The sequence below is a fragment of the Acipenser ruthenus genome, chromosome 1 (assembly GCF_902713425.1).
Source record: "Acipenser ruthenus chromosome 1, fAciRut3.2 maternal haplotype, whole genome shotgun sequence".
In the NCBI taxonomy this organism is placed as follows: domain Eukaryota; kingdom Metazoa; phylum Chordata; class Actinopteri; order Acipenseriformes; family Acipenseridae; genus Acipenser; species Acipenser ruthenus.
The window spans coordinates 73621811-73648295 of record NC_081189.1 but is presented as its reverse complement, the minus strand read 5'-3'; the positions used below and the strand labels follow the sequence as shown (position 1 = coordinate 73648295).

General features: G+C 36.2%; 2 protein-coding genes across 4 annotated transcripts in view; one reads left to right on the top strand and one right to left on the bottom strand.

Annotated features, from left to right (window-relative positions):
* The window catches only part of LOC117420452 (TBC domain-containing protein kinase-like protein), an 80595-nt gene extending 80392 nt beyond the window's left edge, over window positions 1-203 (bottom strand). The window contains 1 exon segment of the mRNA XM_059029524.1: window positions 18-203. Within this exon segment, the coding sequence (XP_058885507.1) occupies window positions 18-30 (13 nt within the window). The 5' untranslated portion in view covers window positions 31-203.
* A 204-nt stretch (window positions 204-407) lies between these two features.
* Window positions 408-26485, top strand: part of LOC117421259 (aminoacyl tRNA synthase complex-interacting multifunctional protein 1-like) — a 33030-nt gene continuing 6952 nt past the window's right edge. The window contains exons 1-5 of one of the 3 annotated variants that reach the window (XM_034035417.3): window positions 408-557; window positions 13802-13935; window positions 15169-15282; window positions 15952-16107; window positions 23262-23461. In XM_034035417.3, coding sequence (XP_033891308.2) covers window positions 556-557; window positions 13802-13935; window positions 15169-15282; window positions 15952-16107; window positions 23262-23461 — 606 coding nt within the window. In that variant the 5' untranslated portion in view covers window positions 408-555. Of the gene's footprint in view, window positions 558-1422; window positions 1522-12096; window positions 12253-13801; window positions 13936-15168; window positions 15283-15951; window positions 16108-23261; window positions 23462-26485 lie in introns of those variants that run through there. The other 2 variants (XM_034921562.2, XM_034035418.3) reach the window with 2 other exon arrangements.

The window sequence follows — 26485 nt, the reverse complement described above, 5'->3', positions numbered from 1 at the left end:
TCACATTCAATGTTTACCTTCGTCCAACATGCATCCTTATTACTCTATTTCCGTATTTTAAGTGGACTTTGTTACTGCATTTTCCTCCTCAAGTTCTGATCTGTGACAGCTGCAGCTGTTTTTAATTTTACGTCACAGACTATGGTCGGTTGGTTCTACTGCAAATCGCAGTGACAATCGAGGTGCGAAAAAGGACCCAGATGTAAAATAAATAGATTAATAATAATTAAGTAAAATATTTTATATGTATTAATTTAAATATACTGTATTTGCTGAAACAGTTATAGCTACGCACTTGAAGAAAATGTTTTAAATTATAATTATATAATTTTGTTGAGCTGCAAAATACATGGTGTTTTTATTATTTTGTTCTACACAATAAAATAGCACAAGTAATAGTAATAATATACTAATTTCTTAAACATTACATAAAAATATGGATTTACTTACATACAATAAGTAAATATAGGCGCTCGACAGACAACTTTCCTTCTCCTTTCACGAAAGCCCCATGAAACGCCTGAAGCGGGCGTGTCTGCCCTCAGTGTAAAATACATGTGAGTAATATATTTGTTTAGCTTATTATTGTATAGGATTTTTATTAGGCCAAGTGTATAAAATGTTATGGTATGTAGTGTGCGTGTGGTTTGTTTTTGTTTTGTTATTTTGTGTATTTTTGTAATATTTTTATTGTTGGTAAACGTAACGTGCTCTACCAGTTTATAGTTGAAAATATGCTTTTCTCGACTGCGTGTAGGTATATAAAAGTGAAACTTAAATAACTTATAAGAAGAGGAGTTAAACAATTAAACACACAAATATTTGCAGTGCATTTATAGTCTACATCAATGCGCATGCGTGGTCTTTTTAGGTTTGGGTTGAAAAAAAGAATACCCTGGTACTGTATCATTTAGACGCTGTAACCCTGACGTTATTTTTATAGACTTTGAAAGTACAAAAGAATACACATTCTAACAGCAGAAAAGCAAAAAAACTACTGTTAATTAGTTATTTTTATTTTTAACTATCAGGATATGGCCGTAATTAATTATCTTAATTAGTACCAAAATAATTCAGATTACCAGAATATGATGGATTGGGGGGTGAAAAATAAGAAAAAAAATTTACCCATAGCAGCATTTGGCACGCCACAACATTCTAGGTTCAATCTTATAGTTTACAATCTGAGTGTTTTATACAGACCTACATTATGCTACCAGAAACTGATGCGCATGTTCTTTCTTAAGCATGGTGGTAAATTTTTTATTTTTTTTGGCATACAGGTTTACTGCAAATATTTCATGATTATTGGTGGCTTTGCAAAAAAAAAATACACGTCAGTATACAAACTTTGTTGGGTTACCTGTGTAATGTAAATGTTTGCTACTTTGTAAAAATTTGCTACCGGTGTACTGTTATTTTCAGGTACACGGGTAAAATTCATACACATCGCACTGCGCTTGCTCGCGCATACCTAAACAACTTCCGCTAAGAACACACGGAAGTGCCCGTTCATATCTGGTACGTTATGCTGTTTTCCTTCTTTTACATCTTTTTAAATGAATGCCACCATTAAGAAAACAGTATGCAAATATTTATCATACCATATTGTGACGATGTACCACTTTATAACACTGCACCGGTAGCAAAATATGACATGTGCAAGCATCACATGTTGCTACCTTGTCCAAATCAGATACCTGTATCAGAATGTAATCTATCTATAAATGTTTTAACTTGACCAAAAAATAACGATCTGACAATTCATCTCGATGGTTTATATAGAGAGTAGTTTGAAAATATTCTAAAAAAAATATATAGCAGAACTAAAATAATGTAATATAGTTAACAGTACTTATTTTTAAACAAATATCAACAACATGATTGGAATTCACACCAGGAAATATCTCTAATAATAATAATACAACATAAATATAAATTCATACAGTTACCATATGTATCAAATCCTCTGTTGTGAAAATGTAATTGATTGATGCCACAAATATATCATGCTTTGATAATGTTCTTTGTAGAAGGTAGCACAATTTGATGGGTGTGAAACGACTGTCAAATGATCATACCTTGCCAGTTCAATATATGAAGGTAGCACAATTTGATGGGTGCGAAATGGCAAGAATAATTTTTCAACAACAAAACGGATATAGACAGAAAATGAATAATCAGTGTACTAACCTTCAATAGATAAGGTAGCAGCCAAGCATCACGAGTTTTGCCTTCTGGGTGAACGTTTTTCAAAATATAATTTCAAATGAATTTAAATTTGTCTTCCATTGTATCTGATACATTTTTAAATGATACCAGAGAAACGTAATATATTCAGACGATTAATAATATTAATACTGCCTTTGAAAAACAATTTTACAAAGGTGTTCTTAAGGGTTACTTAGTGTCAAGAAAACGCTACGCTTCAATGTAAAACTAATTGCAGTCAGCCTATAGTTGCCTTTTTATCTTTTGCTTTTTTATTAAAAAAAAATGTGCCTAGCTGTTTAGTACACTTTAGTATTCGTTAACACCAACTGTCTATATTTAATATAAAACTAATTGTTACATGTGGAGTGAAATGTAACTTTACAAAACACGTACTCTGTCATCCAAAAAAATAAGTAGCAGTTTTTGATGAGTGTCCTCGGTCTTGAGGGAAAAAAAATTCTGGGCATACGCAATGCAGGGTGAAAATAGAAGTTTGAATTTTGCCAAAAAATTGCTGAAATAAATAATTGTAGACATCTTTTTCTTGTAACTTTTTTAACTCATCCATAAAAGCAAAACTTTTGCCACAAAAGATTCTTCCTAAAATTATTTGTTTTCAAGACATTTCTAAATTTCCATCGGGGTATGTAAACTTTTGATTACAACTGTACATATACAGTGCCTTGCAAAAGTATTCAGACCCCTGACCAATTCTCTCATATTACTGAATTACAAATGGTACATTGAAATTTTGTTCTGTTTGATATTTTGTTTTAAAACGCTGAAACTCAAAATCAATTATTGTAAGGTGACATTGGTTTTATGTTAGGGAAATATTTTTAAGAAAAATAAAAAAACTGATGATGAGGCTCGACCATAACGTCAGACAGTGTGTATATGATGCATTCTGATTCCTGCATTTCATCCAATATATGTAGTCTATAGATATGCAATACAGTGTGTATGTGGTTAACGTCCGTGATTACAATAACATATTTAAGCTATGAATACAATTCTACAATAATAAAATACACGTGTAGCTTATTTTTTAAAATGTTTTATTTTAAATTAATTTGCTGTATATGCAGTTATGGAGGATAATGTGTGGCAAAATTAAAAAAATAAATAGATGTAATTTATTTCTATTTTTATTTATTTATTTTGTTATTTATGTATTTATTTATTTGTTTTGTTTGTTATAATGTAATTAGTACATTTTTATATCGTAGCCTTCCTTCGCAGCATGTTTACTTCTCGTGACAGACACTAGCATTATGATTGCTTTGCAAGGCAACACGCAGGCAACAAATATGTTTCTCTTGTTGCCATTGTCAAAAGTTGCCCACGTGACCAGGCCTTAAAAGTCTAACAGCTGACCTGACAGAAGAGAACATGCTGTTAAGATTTTGTAATGTATTTATTGCGTGTTCTTCAGTTTTGTATTACCATTAGAAACAATATTATTTCTTGGAACTGTCTGTTAATAAAAGGTTAAACATTTGTAGATTGCAACAACAAAAAATGTTGAAGGCTGTAAAGCATAGCCAGGTCATACAGGTTCGTGTTGTCGGATGCTTATTGAAATTGAATGAAGCCAGTTTGTCTGAGAAAACACTGATGTTTGAAGTTTGCCAAAACCACATATTTCAAGAATTTCATGCATTGTTACTGGTTTACATTATAACATGCCTTTCATCATTTTTGAATTGTGTTCCTTCAGATTGAAACCAGAGCTGTTATCACTCAATATGCAATGCATTTTATAAAACATCTGCAATGCTGCTATTTCATTATTGTGTGTTAAATCAAGGCTTCAAAAACTTTTTTTGGGGTCCGTAGTAGTAAAAGCATTGCTGTGTGGAGTATGGTGTGAATGAATCACATGAACATGGTTAGAATCCCATGGACAGGAAGTTGCTGATCTTGACGGGGGCTAAAGGGATTGCTACGTTGGGGTTAGTGAGGGAATTTGACAGGGAATTGTGCTTCAGTGACCCTGATAGAGTCCAAGCAGAGATCTCCCAGGGCCTCACCATCTGGGTTCAATATCTTTGTAACATCGCATGCTTACTGTAGGTCAGACTGGTGTAAAGAGTTGTTTGGCTTGACCGCTGGGATGGAGCTCACCCATTGACTATCAGTCGACCATCACCAAGTAATAAAGAGGAATAGTTGTATGCCTTTGTGTTATGTAGACATTCACTTAAATCCAGGTCACTGGATTTCAGTTTACAAAAAATCCCTTATTTTGAAAACTAAATGTTGACAGGTATGTGAACCCACTTTCACAGTCAGCTATGCTCGCTGGAAGAGTTTCCACTGAAAATATGTTTGGTTCAAGCTAATGTACGGAATGACCACCCCTAATGTTACCATGGCGACCACCCCTAAGTCATATGAACGGGACCTAAATGACTTTGAGTTATTTGGCTTAAACATCAATATTAGTAAACAGACAACCAAGAAGCAGCCGGGAGGTGGGAAATGAATTAAAATACAAAGAAACAAATATTTAGCCTACAAAATAATTTTTGATAAATCAAAATGTAAAATTACCCCGACAAAATATTTTGCCGGTACTCCGTACAAGTGTTTTACCAGTACGCAGAAATAGAGAAGGGGTTAGAACATTTTGAGAGCTGAGTGGTGGCACTGTGCTACAGGAAGTGCCAACATTGCCGGTGTTACAGGCTAATTCTCACCCCGGATGAGTTCTATCCTAGGCTAATCCTCATCCTGACAGGCCAATTCTCACCCTCAGGGCTGTGAAGGTTTTTTAGATTTTAGCAATCAGAAAGACAAGAGGATATTTGTCCTTAGTGTGAAATTAACCTTTTTTTATATTAATTAAATTAAGATTTATTGTTTTTATTTAAATCTAATTTACTTGGTATCCTTAATTTTAGTCACAGAGTGAGATTCATGTTTGTGTGTGTGTGTTATTTGTTGTATTGATAGTTACATTTAAATTATTTTAATAAGTAGCACATTTTATAGTATCTCCCGTATGATATTTATAATGCACATTTTTATTGCCTTAACCCTTTGCGGTCCATTTATTAATTGCGCATCAGGCACGCCAGGTCTAATTAATTTTCACACGCGCAGTTAATTTTAGACGCGCTGTTTAAAAGTATTTTTTTTCACAGTCAAACGGGTTTAAATGGCCCTGCATATCAACAAAGCACTCACTAGGCATCTCCAGCCCCGCCCCACCCTTTCGTTTGCTATAGCGTTCACCTATGTAAGAAATAAATAATAATAATAATAATAATAATAGTCGTATATACCGATCGATCATCTCCGGATCACTCGTTTTATCACCAAACTCCTCAATAATGCAAGTCATTATTTTATTACTATAACATCTCAAAAAAGCTCTGCAAATGTCCGTGTTTTCTGTGCGCTGATTGTCAGCCAACTTGTTTACTTCAGACCGCCCCCGTTGTCTGATACCTGATACCATGTATGACTATTCATGAGATATGTTTTTTTTTTTTTTTTTTTTCGACTTGTCTCGGCTCCTGTCGCTCCCACTCGGCAATTGAATGGTTTTCTCGGCTTTTTCCGGAGTAAAAACGACTAAACACCTGTTTATTGCGTTGCTATAATGATGTCGGACCCAGTCCGACAAAGGACCTGTGAGGAATAATTGCAATGTCGGACCCAGTCCGACAATGGACCGCAAAGGGTTAAATGTCATTTGCCATGTGTCTGCCCAGTTCTGAATGCTGTCTAGATCATTTTGAATGACATTTGCTGCTGCAACATTGTTTGCCACTCCTATTTTTGTGTCGTCTGCAAATTTAACAAGTTTGCTTACTATACCAGAATCTAAAACGTTAATGTAGAGTAGGAATAGCAGAGAACCTAATACTGATCCCTGTGTTACACCACTGGTTACCTCGCACCATTTTGAGGTTTCTCATCTAATCAGTACTTTCTGTTTTCTACATGTGAACCACTAATCCATGTGCATGCATTTCCTTGAATCCCTACTGCGTTCAGTTTGAGGATTAATCTTTTATGTGGGACTTCGTCAAAAGCTTTCTGGAAATCTAAATAAACCATGTCATATGCTTTGCAATTATCCATTGTCGATGTTGCATTCTCAAGAAAATCAAGCAGGTTAGTTAGACACGATTTCCCTTTCCTAAAACCATGCTGACTGTCTCCCAGGATACTGTTACCATATAGGTAATGTTCCATTGTGGATCTTATTATAGTTTCCATAAGTTTACATTGGTCTGTAGTTACCTGGTTCGGTTTTGTCTCACTTTTTGTGGATCGGTATTACGTTTGTAATTCTCCAGTCTGTCGGTACAACCCCTGTGTCAAGAGACTGTTGCATGATCTGGGTTAGCGGTTTGTAAATAACTTATTTCATTTCTTTGAGTACTATTGTGAAGATCTCATCATATTTAAGATGCTTTACTGTTGGAATTTCATAAGACTTGTATCATTATGCTACCTCACGGTAATTAAGCAACATGTCAATATTTCAAAGGTGTAACACTTAATTACTGATTCATTTCATTCAGTTTAGGGGCAACTTTAAAAACCTGTTTGGTGTCGTGTGCTAAAAAATAAGGGGATAATGGCATGGGTTACAGTAAATCATTTGTTTAAAACCTGAAAGTAAACCACTTAAGTATCATAAACATTTCTGGACTAATGACTTAAAAATGGTCATGTTTTGCACATTTCATTGCAGATTGAGCAGGGCTTTCAAATTTTTTTTTTTGTTTTTTTCTGGACTCTTCTGAGGTTGCGCTATTCCACTCGATAGAAATCTATGTGCTTGAAAGGGTAGTGTTAATGTCTTCGTTGTTGTTTTTTCCCCGTTGATACGACAACTATGTAAAACATATAATCATGTTATGGTTTGGATTTAATGCAGGCCAAAGATCTTCTATATAGAAAAGATAGTCAACTCCGCCTTTTCTTCCGTTCCTGTCGATGTGGTACATCATGGGAATCCAAAGAGTTCTGGTAGTGACTTATTCCCTATCTGTATAATGTAAAATCTACCTCATTTCCTATTCCAAGTCTTCTCTTTTTAAAACAATTGCATTTTTAAACACAATTCACCTAGATTTATTTAGACACCCCTCCTTAACACATACATGTTATTATTTCTACGATCAATGTTTTCCCCTGGCCTGACGAGCTCTTTATCTCCGAAGTGCTGTCAGAAATTGCCACTGTCATGCATATTCATGAGCAGTCAAGACTGGGGCGTGGTTTGGTTGTCAAGGCAAGACAACAACTAGTACTACAGTATAATGCCACGGAGGTTGTGGCAATATTGGAAAAAAATAGTAATATCTCCCTTTTCATTTTTTGCACGTGATGATCTTTTGATATCCGTAAATGAAATCTAAAGTTTAAGAGGATATAAGTAAAACATACATAAAATACATTAAGAACTACTATTGTTAGAGTATTCAAAACTGTTCAGTCGTGAATTGCAACCGTAACTGAGAACTGAGCTAAGAATATAAATACAATCTGATCATTTATATCTTTTTTTAAATTTACATCTTTTTAAATCAGGGGTCTCCAACCCTGGTCCTGGAGAGCCCCTATTCGGCAGGTTTTATAGGTGTCTTTACATCATCAGTGGCTAAAGATCTGGAACACCTGTTAATCTTGACTAATTAATCCAATAATTGGTTCAATTAAGTAACAGAGATTGGTTGAAACGAAAACCAGCAGCCACAGTAGCTCTCCACATTAAATATACAAAGTATTTAATAATAGGCACTATTTTCAATAATAGACATTATATTTTTAATAGACGCTTTTTAATAATGTGTAAACAATGTTGCCACAATTAAATGCAGAACACCTGAGGCATTAGTACTATGTAGTAGTGATTGCAATAATAATAATAGACCTAATCTACCCTTCTACCAAACCACGCCCCAGTCTTGACTGCTCATGAATATGCATGACGGTGGCAATTTCTGACAGAACTTTATTATTATTATTATTATTTATTTCTTAGCAGACGCCCTTATCCAGGGCGACTTACAATTGTTACAAGATATCACATTATACATTATTTTACATTATACAGATATCACATTATTTTACATACAATTACCCATTTATACAGTTGGGTTTTTTTACTGGAGCAATCTAGGTAAAGTACCTTGCTCAAGGGTACAACAGCAGTGTCTCCCACTGGGGATTGAACCCACAACCCTCCGGTCAAGAGTCCAGAGCCCTAACCACTACTCCACACTGCTGCCCCACTTAGGCGATAAAGACCTCTTGTCAGGCCAGGTGAAAACATAGATTGTAGAAATAATAACACGTATATTAAGGGTGGGTGTCTCTAAATACATCTAGGTGAATCGTTTTTAAAAGTGCAATCGTTTTAAAAAGAGAAAGCTTGGAATAGGAAATGAGGCAATTTTACAGATAGGGGAAAAGTTGCTACCGGAACTCTCTGGATTCCCATGATTCACCGCTTAGGCATAGACGGAAGTTCCAATGTTAAGTCAGCGGAGTTGACCATCTTGTCTATATAGAAGATCTTTGTGCAGGCGTCTCTAGTTGCTGTAGCTAAAAGGGCACTGTGGCCATAATGGCTGTGAATAGACATTTTGAGGGGCATTACAGCAATTGATCTTACGCTGGTGACATAACTCGACCAATCACAGCGCTAGCTCAAAGAACACGTGTTCCGTGGTCTGACAAAACAAACAAAGTGGTGCCATAGAAATACACTGAGGCGACAGTCAGACAATTAAATCATTGATCGTATCTTTAAAATGAAGTTCATCCCTTTTCTGAAACCAATGTCGCAAAAAGAAAAATGCCAGCTTTGGATTAAGCTATGCAGCCGACCTCATGACCAGCTGAACGTAAATAAAGTTCATGGGAACAAGCATTTCTTTGTGTGCACCGAGGTAAGAATATATGTATTTAGACATCAAAAAAATATTGAATAATTTATTTAAAAGTCTATAACTGTATAGAAATGTAAATTACTACACGACTCCCCAAAGTTCTTATGGAAAAAAAAAAACAATTGTCCATTTTTTTTTAAATAAATACATAAATAAATAAATAAATAGATAAATCAAGGCACATATTCCTGGTGTCCCTTCTTTGATTTAGGTAGACGGATATGTTAAAATAATGTATTGAAAATATGATCTGTTAATATGACAAACTGTCGCTATACGATAAGAACAAACTTAAAGTAAGGATTACACAGTAATACATGTGAAAATGCGCGAAGGACATTAAGTTTACAAACTAAATTAATAAGATTATATTATTCAGATATATTTGCTCAACAATGATTGTTTTTTATTATGACAATAATGGTTTAAATTACACATCTTAAAGTGTAAAATAGTAAAATATTTATTTTATTATACTTATTTTCCACATCTGTTTTGGTATTTATTCATTAACATGTGTTGCAAGGTTTTGAAGTACAAAATTATCTCTTTTTGGTAAGACCTCTGTGTTGAAACAGCGTATTTCAGAAATAGCTTTTCCGAGTCGACTGCAGTTCCCCTGCATTCGGGCTGACAGCTAGCTTGCCACTTTCGTGGAATTAGCGGCTCTAAATCAAAGCCTCTTTTTTCTCCTTTTTCAGCAGCCTGCCTTGCTTGTGTTGCAGGCTGCCTTTTCTTACTGTCTGTTGTATGCGAGCGACTGCCTGTGCAGTATTGATTTAAAGGAGTGTGTGTGTGTGTGTGTCTTTTCTGCCTACTTTCTTGGGGAGAACACAGTTCCTCCACCGGGGCTAGGCTTTGCTGTATCCCTGCTGTTGAGTGATAGTAGTGCCAAATAGAAATAAATAAATATTTGTATTCCTTCCGGCCTTTCCAGGGAGGGTGCTCATCCGTCAGAGTAGCGGCTTCACCCTCAGGTGGTGGAGCACATTTGGGAACAATTCGGGAAGGCGCAGGTCGATCTCATCGCCTCGGGGGAGACGACACACTGCCCCCTGTGGTACTCCCTCCACCTCTATGCCAGTTATCTTGCAGTTTCTGCAAGAACTGCTCGATGCTGGTAGGTCACCTTCTACATTGAAGGTGTATTTAGCGGCCATTTCTGCGTGCCATGCCCCTATAGACTCTATCTCCGGGTGTGCATTTCTTGGCAACCCATTTTCTTAAGGGTGCTCGGTGATTACACCCCCAAGGAGGGTCGTTCTCCCCGAATGGAGCCTTGATATTGTACTGGAGGCTCTCACGAAGGCCCAGTTTGAGCCCATACACTCCATAGAGTTGAAGTATCGCTCCAGGATGCGTATTTGGGACGATGGCAGCAGGGTGTCACTACGTACAAACCCTTCCTTGCATTCATTAGGGACGAGGGTCCTTGAGGTTGCATGCTCGCACCACTAACCTTGGGTTGTGCGGTTCTGATGCGTCCCTCATATGCTGCCGTTCCTTCTCCCTCGCGGCGGCTCTGGTATACTTTCCCATAAGTAATTGAAAGGGAACGTTAGGTTACTTACCATAAACCTGGTTCTCTGAAAGAGAAGACCACCAACCAGTGAGGTCTCATCAGTCGCCGTCACAGGTTCGATGCAAAAAGAGAGCATGGCTTCCGCGGGCTGACGATTTAATCCCTCGGTAGGCGGGATCGAGGACGTCACCCCAAGGGGCTAATCGGCAGCTCTGATATAAAGAGCTCAGTGAATACCTACCAATAGGAAGGCATATCCCATAAGTAATGTTTTAGTGGTAGTCTTCTCTTTCAGGGAACCAGGGTTACAGTAAGTAACCTAACGTTTGTTTGTTGGACCTAGCAACAGTAACTAGGATGGGCGGAGCCCCGGCGTAAGATTGATTGATAAGGGCACTCATGGCAATTGCCGCATGGCCGCCGTTAATTTCGATCCCTGCTGTTAATTTGAGGGGAAAAAAAGAATACACCCAGACCCATTGTTTCACTTTAAATTTTATTGCGCAGTGTGGTTTTTTTTTTTTTTTTCCCCCCCCCCCCCCCAAAAGTAAACCACGCTTTGTTCAGCTGGACCTCGTGGTAAAATGGGAATGTGACTTGTGAAAGTTTCAACCTGCTTAGTTAGGATAAGTGTTTGAAAAGTGTTAACTGTATCTGCTAAATATAACTGTCACGTTGGTTATCATTTTATTTCTAGGCTTTCTTAAAATGTGTTTGTTGCAGATACCATATGCTGCCGAAATCTAAAATTAATTGAATAAACGTAGATATTTTTGCAACTTCACAAGTTTTTTGATTCACTCTGATTTTATGTGCATTAAAATGTTGAATGGATCTGGTATGATATATAATCTCCTATATCATAACTGTCATGATTTATAAAGGGTTGGGAGTCTAGTTTTTCCAGCTCAGTTGTAAAAATATGCCTGATGTCTTAATATTATTTTTATATTAATCTGGCCAGGTTCAGCTATCTGTACTTGAAGAAATTAAAAACTAATATCTAAATCGCAAACAAATTGTTGTAAAACAAAAAAGAAAGAAATGAGAGGTGTACAATACAAGTAATGGCGTCAGTTGTCCATTCCAGTCACTTTTCATCCCTCAGTCACTGTTCATGATCTTACGGAACAACTGCATGCCAACTTTAACACAGGAACTGTTCTATGAGAGAAGCCTTAAAAGGCATTAGGCAGTGCTGTACAGTATTAAATAACCAACCTCTGTAGTTGAGTATTTTATTACTAATTGGTATGTTTGAACCACTATCCTTTTTTTGTTTGACTTGCATATGTAGAGGTGGTTGTTAATCAAGTAGGATGGTGTTTTTTTTTTTTGTTTTGTAAGTTTTAAACTTTTGAATGTTTTTCTGAAATAAAAAAAAAGGTTATGGAGCACAACCTTCAGAAATGTTCTACTTGAGTCTAGGCTACTGACTATTGGTCGACTGATCAGAGGCAATAGGCTTGTGTCAGACCACTTGGAGTAGAGCAATGTGATAAGATACCATAGACTAGAGGGGGACACATGATGTGGATCAGTTGTTGGGGGAGATCATGTGAGTGAAACATAAAGCACAAGAGACTCTTCATTGAGGTAATTAAATAATATTGTTTTTATTTGATTTATTTTTTTTATTCTTGAATTATAATTGGTGACTGCTTAGAGTGATGTTAATTATTTCCCATGCGTTATGGAAACACGTGATCAGTATTGCATGGCCTTTTGTAATGCATGTGTAGTGGAAAGGGTTTTAAGATTTCAATGAAGGGTTTTTGTTTTCTTGTTTTTCAATATTAATATATTTAGTTGAGTAACATGTCATTTTCAAACAAGCTGCTGGCCAAAGTTGCCTTTGCTGAAGCTATGTGCATTTAAAGTACTACACATGGAACTGCCGGTGTCTCTGGGAATTGTTGCAGCTGCTTGCTGTCTGTTTAGTGCCAGCCTGCACAGACCTCTGCTGTCCAAGCCAGTCTCTGAATTACCAGGAGCACAGCTGCACTGAATTCCTTTCAAGGGAAGGCCTGGATTTCTGGCATGCAGTATACAATTATTATATCTGAGGCTCTCCAAATTAATTTACCAGTATTCAGATGTTCTTCCAATATACTGCTGAACACTTTAAGGATTAAAAAAAAGACCAGTTCAGAGGAGTGTTTAATCCTGGAAATCCAATATTCTAAAATGATACAAGGGACTGAGTCAGTCTACAATGAGGGCCCTGTGGAAAGCTTGGATTTACTGTTGTTAATACAAGACACCAGTGAGTGATATAGAAACAGACAAATTGAGAATCATAAGGATAAGGATTTCATTCTTGAGGCAAAGGCTCAAATTCAGCTCAGTATAAATTAGTTGTCAGTTTTATTCCCGGTGCAGTGGACATTAATCTGCATCAAAAAACAACTACTGCACCTAATTTGGCAAAAATGGACAGTCTGCTTGCAAGGCCCAGGGGTTGTTCAGGTCTGGATTAAGGTGCTTTCATAGAGCTGTACGTGGAACCTTTCTTGGCATCTGCTAGCTCTGTGTCTCGATGTAGCCTTTTCTATTGTCACTCACTTTTTCATGAGCGCTAAAGTAACAAGCACCAAAATATTAAATAAGTATTTACTTACTCATTTTTAAAATAATAATCTGCAAAATACAGGCACAGTAGAAGCACTGTAGTACTTGTCCGCAGGCCTGTTTGAATTCATGGTGAGCATCAAATGGAATGCTTTGATCCATGATATTACCAACTCCAGCCCTTTTGATGTTTCTAATTTCTTCATCTGAGCTTTATTTTTTATCTAGTGCCAATTGTTTTCCAGCACCACCCTAGACTTGACTTTCTGTTTAGTCTTTATTTTTCCGTGTAAAATCCTTTGTCAGAAAGGGAATCTTGCCAAATCCCAAGTAAAACAATAGTGGAGACTGGTAACCAGCTGTTTCTACAGAGTTTGTGTCATAAGACTTTCATTTGTTTCAAAATTAAAATAATACTGTCCTTGTAAAACAATGTTGTTGTTTTCTCGCTGGGTGGCAATATGTGCCATCCCGTTAGAATAATTGTGCAGATCTCTATTGGTTTTTCTCATGCATAATAACACTTACAACAAGGGGGAATTGTCATCAGATAACTGGATTTCTGTTCTTTCAGGTTTTTAGCACGCTCATTAATAAAGATGTCAGCTAATAACCCTGTGCTGAACAGGTTGGAGCAGAGGACCGTGGAAGCCGACGAGGTTATTGAATACCTGAAGCAACAAGTTCTCCTGCTGAAGGAAAAAGCCAGTAAGAATACCATGTGGATTATTAAATGGTGTGATTTGTAGGGCACCTTAGTAGAAATATGGGTCTGTTAAAAGTTTTCTTTTCATTTTCACTTAAGAAAAAAAAAAAAAGATCTTGGTATTCACTAAAATATAACACACCTATTTGATAGTATTTTAGCATGCACTTAAGTGATTCAAATCCTGGCATTTCTTTATACAAGATTGATCATTACCAAACATGGAAATGGTGAATGATTATTAACACAAATTACATTGAAATAGGCTTATTGCTGGTGGTCTTGTAGTACAGCCCTGCGTTCAATAGCAGAGCGCTTTCTCTTGGTGCCCTGCACGATGTGTTAGCAGTTATTAAACGGTCTGTTAGGAGCGAGCAGTTTCTCAATAACAGGCAATACACCGCTGTGTATTAAAACAGTTGCTTTTAAGCAAGTTTTGACATTTCTGTATATTTTTTATGTAATTTTGTTTAGCATCTTGAGGCACCAGTCATATTTGTCAAGTTATGAATAGTTCCATGTTTCCTTTTCTAATACAATCACTTAAAAAAATACCATAATCTGTTTTTAAAAAGCCAAAAATGACAACAAAAATCACACGTGTGTTGATCACACAAATTCTTATTTGAAAAAATCAATTTGCAGCCACAGCACTGATAATGCAGGTCGGCCATTTTAGACCTCCAGCGAGGCAGCTTTGAGCTTGACTCGCTACTGTTAGGAAGCGCTCTCGGCGTGCAGGTCATTCAATAGAAAGCGCCATGTAACGCTCTGGAGCGCTCTGCTTATTGAACACACCCCAGGTTTGCTGTATAGGGAGGACACACAGTATACTGATTTTTTTTATTTATTTTTTATTTGATGAAACATACAATTGCCTTCCCTGTAAATATATGCTCATGGTGGCAATTTTTCTTTTGTGCTTCAAATGCAAGTCAGTTGTCAATTCCTATACTGATTTCATCTGGCCATAACAATATGCATACTGTATGCAGAAGAACATCCATGTTTCTGTACCCTACACATAACTGATGAATCATATTGCTCCTGACGGCTGAAATAGACACTGGGTCAGTTTTACCCGTTGTACATACCTTACCAGACTTATTTTTCTCCAATGTGTTTTTAACTTTTTTTTTTTTTTTTTTGCATTAAGAATTTTTCAGATTGTAATCACGATAAGGTTCTATTGTACAATCAATAGAATGCAAAATAACTTGTTTTTGTCCATTTAGTCTTGCAGGCCTCGATTCGAGAGGAAAAAAAACTTAGAGTGGAAAATGCTAAACTGAAAAAGGATGTTGAGGAACTGAAAAAACAGCTGATCGAGAAAGAAAAAAGGAATGGAGGTACTAAGGCATCTGTGATTACGTCAGACTTTACACACGTGGGTACACACGTGCTATATTTGCATTTGCATTGCTGTATGAAATGTTTTCTGCAGGAAGGTAAAAGTGCTTTTCAAAACAAGTATTACTTGATGTTTATTGGACCGAAATAAGTCATTTTTGTATTTTCACAAATTTATTTATATTTCGGTACATAAATATACCAAAGATATATTGAAAACTTTCCACTCTTGAAGTAGATCTACCTGCCAACAAGCAGTATATGTATTTTTATTTATGTCTGAAATAACTTTTCCCTGAATTGCCCCCTCTTTAAAAAAAAAAAAAATTAATAAAAATAAAAAATAAATAACATTTTATTAAGCAGTGTTTCTCAAGTGCAGTTACAACCCAGATGTTCATTTACTACCAAATGTAAAATGACTCTGTAGGATATTTGTTCTTTATTTACCCCCAGTGCAAACTAATTATTTTAATTAACAATATTTGTTTAGGTATTCCATACCTTATCCTCAATATCTAAATAATTCACAATTCTTATTATCCTTTTTAGTTTTTTAGAAATTAGCTTTTAATATACAGTAGCATACTGTACAAACCCTTGCATTGACACTAGTTAACTGCAAAGCTTATTTCATTGTGTGACATGTAACTGTGTTGAACCTTTAGTTAAACAGATTGCAGTGCCTACAGCGGCTGCTGTCCAGTCCAGTTCCAAAGTGCTTGTCTCCGAAACTGTGAAACCAGCTGCCTCCACAGCTCCAGCAGTACCAGCCAACAAAGAAAAGTCTCCGAAAGAGAATGAGGACAAGAAGAAGAAGAAAGGTACTGAACTTTACCTTGTGCTTTGAAGTGGAAGCAGCAAGATAACATCAGTTTGTGTGGGAGAACAGCTGTGTGACACACAGAACAGTATAAATTCAAGAATGAAACATACACAAATTCATAAGTTGAGTCTTTTTTAAATGATGCAATAAATGTATTTCAAAGGAGAGCAGAATTTTGTGTTTAAAATTACACAATCGCGCAAGTTAATTTCAGGCATGGAGACCTACCAGGCTTTTTGTTTCTTTAAGTAATTAAGTTTGTGTTAGTCAAACTTTCCATTGGTCATACAGCACTCTTATTACAATACAGTAGTCTCTGCATATAGGAACACCTCCTAAGAGAACACTTCACCTAAGGGAACACCCTTGTGCTGAAACTGATTTTTCCCATTGTAAATGCTCCAGCTAAAGGAACAGGAACTTCGCTTAACCCTATGCGGTCCATTGTCGGACTGGGTCCAACATTGCAATTATTCCTCTCAGGTCCTTTGTCGGACTGGGTCCGACATCATTATAGCAACGCAAAAAACGTGTTTCTAGTCGTTTTTTCTCCGGAAAAAGCAGAGAAAACCATTCAATTGCCGAGTGGTAGCCTCAGGAGCCGAGACAAGTCGGGGGGGAAAAAAAAAAGGCTTATCTCATGAATAGTCATACATATGGCTCTGGTATCAGATAACGGGGCGGTCATAGTAAACAAGTTGGCTGAGTGCGTCAGCGCACAGAGACTATCATGGACATTTGCAGAGCTTTTTTCAGTTGTTATAGTAATAAAATAATAACTTTGATCGCAATATTGAGGAGTTTGGTGATAAAACGAGTGATCCGGAGATGATTGATCGGTATATACGACTATTATTTTTATTATTATTTATTTCTTACATAGATGAAAGCGATAGCGAACAAAAGGGTGTGGCGGGGCTGGAGAAGCCTAGTGAGTGCTTTGTTGATATGCAGGGCCATTTAAACCCGTTTGACTGTGGAAAAAAATACATTTTAAACAGCACGTCTAAAATTAACTGCGCGTGTGAAAATAAATTGGACCTGACGCGCACTTAATAAATGGACTGCAAAGGGTTAAAAGAACACCTTTTTGGCACCGATTTAGCAATTTTTTCATAATGGATATATTGCTTGTTTGTAACCTGATAACTTTTTTTTCAAAAGCGACTTGTCATCACGAGCATGTCGAGGCACACTGATTGGTTTATTAAATCTTCCCAGAACCGCCGTCCTATTGTTGACTTGTTTTGTATTCTGATTTTCACAAGTGTACCTCATTGCTACAAAATGGCATGTAAATAAACAGGGAAATGTGCTGCTGTTTCTGTTTCTACACAAAGTTGGAAATTGTTTGAGTCTTGAAAAAAAACGGAATCGGATACAAGCCGCTGAGCAATTTGGTGTTTCCCCTTCTGGTGAGTTGCTTCACCATTCTTTTAAATAATGTGCATATCTTGCTGCTGTTGCATTTAACGTGTGTAGGGGTGCTGTGTTAATTTAGTTTGACAGTTTATTAATGTTAATATGATTGTTACTTTATTATAGTTTGTTAATATACACTTGCCTATTGCTTTTCTCTTATTCAGGTAATTTCATATGTTGATGCACGTGCGCCATGACAAGTAATACATATTTATTGATTGATTGTTTCATATTGTGCATGGTGGCTAACTCCGTCTTAGAACACTTTGGCTATAAGAACACTTTGCTTGCTTCCCAAAGGGTGTTCTGTTAGTCGGAGACTACTTTATACAGAAATAAGTTACAGAATACATAAGTTCATGTTATTTCAAGTAACTGTCTTGAAATCTGAAAGGGCCCTTTTAGATATTTTTATTACATTTATGTGTAGCCTTGCTACGACACCATAGCATTTTATCGTTGGATTCACTTCTTGACCAGTTAGTGTGCAATTGCAATCCATCACAGTAGGGAGCTGGCCCAGAACTCGCTGTGAAGGAAAAAACTATTCTGGAGTGATACCATCCTCTCCATTTACCCTGTGATAGCATCACTTGTGGTAAAGGTCCACACAACAATTGAATAAACACTTCTATAGATGTAGGGGTGACATACCCCCAGTTATTTAGGTATTGGGTGAATGCTGCATTTACTTTTGGTTGCAAGACAAACTGGCATGTTGGAAATGGCAGCCAAATTATGTATTGACATTTTCATTCCAGTAAGGAAAAGTTGTAATGCTCAACATTTATTGCTGTAAATGATTGGTTTATTGGAGTGTTTTGTTTTATTTTATTTATTTTTATTTATTTATTTTTTTTAATTTTAAAGAAAGAAATGTCCAAATGTGTAATCAAGCCTTGTGTGTTTCTGGCAACAACAAATACTGATTGGTTCATTGATTGAAATAATTTGTATTTATGTGGTCCAGATGTCAGACAAGCTGAATTATTCTTGGTTTTTTTTTTGTGTTTTTGACCCAAATGTGTTTAATGTTTTTTCGCCTCCTTTGTACAAACTTTGTAAATACAAAAAATGAGTTCACAAGCTGTCTACAGACAATATTAAACTGTCAGAGATCATGCAACTGAACATGTTACGACAGCCATGTGTTAGATCATAGTGATCGTGCATGTATATATTTTTATGTCAAATTTTTAAATACTGCAGTGGCCATTTTTGTATATTTACATACCCATACACAAAAAGACCTGGAAAAACAAATAAATACTCTTTTGATTCAATCTTTTCTAACTGCAGACACAGTTCCCTTCATGCTTAGGCCAAATAAATAAATATATATATATAATGTGGTTCTGGTTACGCCGGGGGAAAAAAATAGGGTAGGTAGGTAAAACTTTTCATATTATTTTATTTTTTTATTTCCAGAATGAGCAGCGTGAGCTAGTAAAAGTGGCAAGTGATAGTTTACAGTTTACACTGTCATCTTGCTTCATCCTCCCACTGTCCCCCCTGTCTCCACCTCACAGCTGTCTCTGTCTCATTTTGAGGGTGCATCTTCATTAATAAACTTTCCGCCTGCCTTGTTTTATGCTACAGGATACAAAGGAGTCACAATCTGTTGAAATTTTGTTTGCGGTTTTCAATAATATCAGAGCCAAGGGTATTATGTATTGATTGATACATACATACATATGCATGCGGTTCAATTATGATTAAATAACACAGCCACATAACCACATTTTATGTATGTGTATTTACTGTAAAGGTAGTGTATTTAAATCACATTGCCAGCACACACTCCCATACGCCTCTTGGCACCGGATATTCAGTGTCTCGGCACTGTCAGCAGCAGTGCCGGTGTTACAGGCTAATTCTCACCCCAGGCTAATTGTCACCCTGGGTGAGTTCTGTCCTAGGCTAATCCTCACCCTATCAGGCCAGTTCTCACCCAGTATTCTTCTGGGAGGATGAACATTAGCTCTGACCAATTCTCACCCCAGTATTCTGTACATAGCATAATCGTTTTCATTGTACAATAACCAATCTAAGCAAATCGGCAGTAGGACATATATTTGTGAATGTACTGTAGTGTAAAAGATACAGGAAAAAAAACCCATGTAGACAAAATAAGCAACGTTTATTATTATTATTATTATTATTATTATTATTATTATTATTATTATTTATTTCTTAGCAGACGCCCTTATCCAGGGCGACTTACAATTGTTACAAGATATCACATTATTTTTTACATACAATTACCCATTTATACAGTTGAGTTTTTACTGGAGCAGTCTTGGTAAACTACCTTGCTCAAGGGTACAGCAGCAATGTCCCCCACCTGGGATTGAACCCACGACCCTCCAGTCAAGAGTCCAGAGTCCTAACCACTACTCCACACTGCTGTAATGGCAAGAACAATAATAGAACAAAAATGTTTCATACACTGCAAATGAATAATTTGGTTTAGAGCAAGCCTGGACAATAATATATATATATATATATATATATATATATATATATATATATATATATATATATATATATATATATATATATATATATATATATATAAGGCGAAACCCAGTGGTCTAGTCTAGTTTTGCTCAGGCCAATCTAGTTTTGCCAAGGGTGCCTGCCTCGCCTCCACTTCTGACAATGTAGCGACTGTGTGCTGGGTTTCCAGCAGCGGTGCAGAAAAGACGGCACCAGAGCTGGTTTTAATATAGGTTAAAACCACTCTTTTTATAAGTCAAAAAGTCTTGCTCCTCCATACACGCAGGCAAACTTGCCACTTGCCACCCGACTTCTTGGTTGTCCGGTTACTAATATTAATGCTTATGCCAAATAACTCAAAGTCATTTAGGTCCCGTTCACGTGACTTAGGGGTGGTCATTCCGTACATTAGCTTGAACCAAACATATTTTCAGTGGAAACTCTTTCAGCGAACATAGCTGACTGTGAAAGTGGGTTCACATACCTGTCACAATTTAGTTTTCAAATTAAGGGAGCTTTTGTAAACTGAAATCCAGTGGCCTGGATTTAAGTGAATGCCTACATAACACAAAGGCATACAAATATTCCTCTTTATTATTTGGTGATAGAATGATAGACTGGTGATACGATGCTCCTGTAATGGCTTTTTAGGAGTACAAAACTGAAACAGATAATATAAATTAATGCATATATGTCTATAAATAGGTCTCTTACATTGGCTTTTCTACTCTCCTTAAATGGAATTGATACCTGTTAATCCACTGGTATATCTCAATCACAGCTGAGAAATGTGTCAATAGTAAAATTGGTTTAAGTTTTTTTTGTGTATGAAGCCACTAAATAGGCTTTTAAATCGTAAGTCTTACTTTTTCATTTAAATGCCAAAGCGACTTATTTTTATTAATTTAAATTGTTACTCATCATAACAATTGTAATAGTGTGTCCAGCAAAACGCTTTATTTTTCATTATAGCGTTAAAAAAGATTAGTCACTTATTAACATGTTGCGATCTCGTTTGTACGTGAAAAATGAAGGCTTGGTCTTTTTAAAAGCTCATTAAGTTGTTTGACAGAAAAATATAACTAAATTAAATCAAATAAATGACTAAATGTATCCCTATATATAAATAAATGTATAAAAACAGTGAAGCAATATGAAAAAATAATAGCATCGGCGGTACGATAATGGTCTGTTTTGATTAGAGGGCGAGCAGTAATTGCATTATTACAGAAATGTTATGCAGTCTAATTATTCAAAAAGTGCTAAAATACAAATCACTCATTTATCCTACTTACTGTATATAATATAAACAAGAATACAAGAACTACACAAGGCTAGCATCAAAGCGGGTTTGAAAATGAACCTGAAGAAGACTCAAGTCATTTTCAATAAATATACCACTCCACAGGCAATTGAAGTCAATGGGACCAAGCTTGAAGAAGTCAATAACCGCGTATACTTAGGACAGTTAGTTTCGGCAACGGTGAACCAAATGTGTGAAATCAACAGAAGAGCAAAAATGGGCTGGAGTGCCTTTGGAGGATTAAGCATGGTCCTGAAAGGGAAACTACCCTTATGCCTCAAGAGGAAAGTCTTCGACCAATGTGTGCTGCCAGTGCTAACTTACGGATGCGAAAACTGGAAGCTCATCCAAAACAACTCAAATTACAAACGACTCAACGGAGTATGGAAAGATGTGTACTGGGAATAACGAGAAGAGACGGAATGGATAAGAGCACAAACAAAAGTATGTGCTGTTTTTATAAGAGCGAAAAAAATGAAATGGCAGTGGGCCAGACATGTAGCAAGTACAGACCATTGCTGGACTAAGGAGATACTAGACTGGATCCCAAGAGATGTAAAGCAACCAAGAAGACAACCTCCAGGAAGATGGCAAGATGAAATTAGGAAACACGCCGGAGCAACGTGGGTGAGAGACGCAGCAGACAGGCTTTTGTGGAAGAATCTTGGGGAGGCCTTCATCCAGCAGTGGATTGAAAAAGGCTGAAGAAGAAGAAGAAGATGATGATGATGACTGTATATAAGAGACAAGAACTAGTTATGTTCACACCAAACTCACTATTCCAAGTACAGTATCACGTTAATTCAAAGAATCAATATTCCAATTTAAAAAAATTATAATAATATTCTAATAGCAATAGTCTGTACTTATTTAACTGGCAGCAGTAGAAATAAAAGACCTAAAAATAAACAAAATGGAAGCAATCTTCCATTTTGGAAGATTGCTTCCATCGGAGTCTGTCCCAGAATAGCAAAAAAAAAAAAAAAAAAAAAAAAGATCAAGACAGCCATCTGTAATCTGGCTCAACAAAAGACGTTAAAGTTGAATCCAATATCCTCCACATTTGAAACTGTCTCAATCAACCATGTTATGTTTTCAGCCCGAATTTTATCGCATTTCCTAACTTTTCGCTTGCATGTCTGGGCCCCACCTCCTCCACGCTAGATCCAGTTTTAGTAGAAGCAAACTAGTCACATGACCAAAAGCATTCTAGATATTGGAAGGTAAACATCAGTGACAGTGATGCCACGTGACAAAGATAGGAAGTAATTAATTTTTTTTTTTTTTTTAAACCTGAGTAGCCATTATTTGCAGACACCCGCTTCTTAATATTTCACCTTCACATTTTTGACAATGTTTAAACAATTAAGCAAAATTAAAAAATGTTTTACAATTCACTAATGTTTAAACTCTAAACGATGTACACCTCTAGTATATAAATGTAGTTTGAAAATAATAATAAAAAAAGGTGCTGTGCTACATCATTTTGTTCAAGGGGGTGTCCTTAATGAATTAATTGTTGTAAGACTGCTATATGTTTTATTGTTTTGGTTTTATTGGCGTTTACAGAGAGGCATTTCGCCCTCCCCTTACATTTTGGGGTTAAAATATTTAGTTTGAAGCCATTTTCTGCTGCTATGCGTGATCATGACGCCCCCAAAATAACTTCCAAGTACCCAGAATGCCATTGACTTATAACATCATTTGAAATCAGAGTCCTGTAAATAGAAAAATCCAGGATACTAACCTTTTATTTAGTAATAATGTACATAAAACAGACCACATATTTCACTGCCTCACGTGTACAAAATGTCACATTAGACAAAGCAGCACACAAAACATGTAATTCCTTTGTACAGCTCACATAAATTGGACTTGATCAGTCACTTTTTGTTTTAACTACATTCTATTTCCTTGTCGTTTTGCAGGAGAAAACAAGAAGTCTATAGGGGGGGAGGATGAATCCAAGCCAATTGACGTATCTCGGCTTGACCTGCGTGTTGGCAGGATCATGACGGCGAAGAAACATCCCGATGCTGACTCTCTATATGTGGAAGAGGTAGACGTGGGAGAAGCAACTCCCAGGACTGTCGTCAGCGGCCTAGTGAAGCATGTGCCCATAGAACAGGTACGTGCACACTTCCAGAGTTTACACTGCAAGAAAATGTTTCGGTTTACTCTTATGATAGTTACATTTATTTGTTCTGAAGTTGTGTGTTGAAGATTACAGGAGATAAGGAAGTGTGTTTCTGTCTCAGTAAAATGATGATTGTTCCGTGTGTCAAATTGCATCAAGTTGAACAATGTTAATCATACCAAAGTGGCACTGGCCTACCCCCTCCAGGCCCTCCACGCTTGGAACGCAGTGATCGTATGATGATTTAACAATTCTAGAATAAGAAAGTTATTTTCTGGGTGCCAACAATCCTTGTAAACATATGCAGTGTAGTTTACCCACTGCACTAGGGGTTGCTCCCAGTACCCCCAATCTCAGTCGGCAGATTTATTTTAAACAAAATCAAATAACTTTTATATTGGAACAAAGCAACCTAATTTTAATAATATAATATTAATGTATTAGATAAGGATCTTGTGTAATAAGTAATTCGTTATCAAACCAGTAAGAACCAGTTCGGATTGTGACAGGAGATATTTTAAGCACCTAGATCCAAGTCAATGCAATTCCCTATATGCACCTGTGAACAAGCTGGCTTTGGTGGTGATGTCAGACCAGGAAGGAACACACAGACAGGCAGTACTGATGGGTGAAACTGAGGCTCTATGGCGCTCAGTGTTTTATTAAACAAAAATGAACAGTTTAAACAAAAACACAAAGAAAAGGGCACGTTGGCCAAACAAAACAGGTAAATAACAAATGATTGCTTTTATATCAAAAAGTACCTTGTTTGCTGGCTGGTAGAATTCATTCTTATTCTTTTTCTTCTCACAACTCTCAACACTTCCACACACTCATCACCGCAAACCGCAGGTCCTTTTATAATTCTGTCAGAGGTATTAATTATCTTTTTACCCCTCACCCATAGTCTGCACGAGTTTATTAAGTGACCGTCAGCTAGTTAATCAGTAGCTGACTGTCACGCAGTCTCACGAGGTATCTAAAATAAAATAAAACAATAACAAATAATGGCGGCGGCTTTTTCGTCAATGCCACAAACAATACAATAAATCATAAAATATACAAAGGGGCGACACACTTCGCCACACCACCACATTTCTTTTTTTAAAATTCACATTTATTTATTCAAGATAGAACCCTTGAGATATACATGTTATTTCAAGAGAAGGCAACAAGAAATAACATTATAAAATCAATAAGTAATTCAAATGGCAAAAACACTTCAAACAATCATACAAACCTAAGTACAAATAAAACCATAAAACAGTGAAGCAATTTCAATTTACATGATCTTGATCATAGTCAGTATTTATAGGATTTGCAACCCTAGTCAGATTTATAATAAATATTGGTTATTTAAAAGCTATGTTTGAAGGCAATGAGTTGAGATGCCTGATATACAAAGCCACGTTGGCCCATATCAGATCTCAATTTAGGAATTTTAAAAGTAGGCACATCATTTGATCAGTGCATAGGTAGAGTTACTAACATATGTAAGGTAACTTGGAGTATTTTATGTTCGATATGAGAACTTTAGTATTTTTTTTTGTTTTGTATAAACTGGAATACAAATCAACTCTTGTTAGAAGATGAAGTTGGGTAACTGAATTTAAATAAAACGCATTATAGTTTTTTGTTTTGTTTTTTAGCTAGTTATTTGCTATACATTTTTTTTTTTTTGGTAACTGTCATCTTGAGATGTGATCTCGACATTTCATGTAATTGCTGGAATGACTGTGGATCAATAGTAAAACTTTAGAATTATATGGATTATAATCTGGGTTGTATTTTTTCACTGTAAAAATTGTGAACAGAGTATCTCTAGTAGAAATTTTTCCAGTCTTTGATGCAGCTGGTTTCTGCGTTTTGAAGGCATTTTAAAGAAGTTGTGCAGCTCTATACACTGTTCAATTATTTACCTGAAGCAAACTAAATGAGACAGGTAGTGCGTAAATATGGCAAACGTTTGTTGTATGTATTTTTAAGCTCTACATTTTTTTAATATTTTCTTTCAGAAATTAGAATTTTCACAGGGAACTACATATTACACTGCAATGAGTACATTTCACTGACACCAACAAAAACTTTGTCTGACGGGTGCAGCCAACGCAGAAATGAAGATCTTTCTGAGTTTTGGCTCCTGGACTATAAGTTTCTATGAAAATGCCGACTGCACTCATTGCATTGCATGCGCTCGAGTAGTACTGTATATTAAAATGGTGACGCTGGGAATGAGTTAAGAAATGCTAAGAGGGTCAAGACAGAGGAGTACGATTTAACATGCGTTAAAAAAATTAATCTCCAAAGAGAGTACACATTTTTTGTGTTGGATGGAAATTCAGTTTTGGTTGTTTCAGGAGGTAGTTTTTTTTTTTTTGTGAGGATACTTGGAACTTTAAACATTAATTTTGAACTTGTGGGGGGTTTGCGTTATTTTTCAACATGTTTTACAGAACTGCATTGTGTATTTCACCACTGTCTTATGCTGTACGTTAATGATGTTAATTCTGCTGCTAGCTTTAATAGTAGAATTTCAAGATATATAAGTAGTTATTTCGTTGGGTCAATTGAAATCCTATTTGAGTACTTAGAGATTGTTTAAAATCACTGACTTCTTTCTCAGTATGGTATATTACTATAGTGTGTTTTTGTATACTATAGTTAAAATTGGTCGGTTACTTTGGGGAATCGGCTTATTCTACTATATTACACAGTAATGTTTTGTTTTGTTTAGTTATATTTATCTAATGAGTACTGTTCAAACAAAATTTAAATAGAGGGTATTTATTTACTTGTTGGGTGATTATTGTAGTAGGAAGCAAACAGTGTCACTGGCATTTACCAAACTTAAATGTTTTCTTTATTGCTGTACCTGGTTGCTTTATAAAGATTAAGTAATCTGTTACAAAGTCTTCTAATATTAATTGTCCCGCAATTCACACATACAAGCCATTATAAATTACAAGCCCTGAGGTGGTAAAAGCTCCCAGTCGTCAGTGTCCGATGGACTCATTC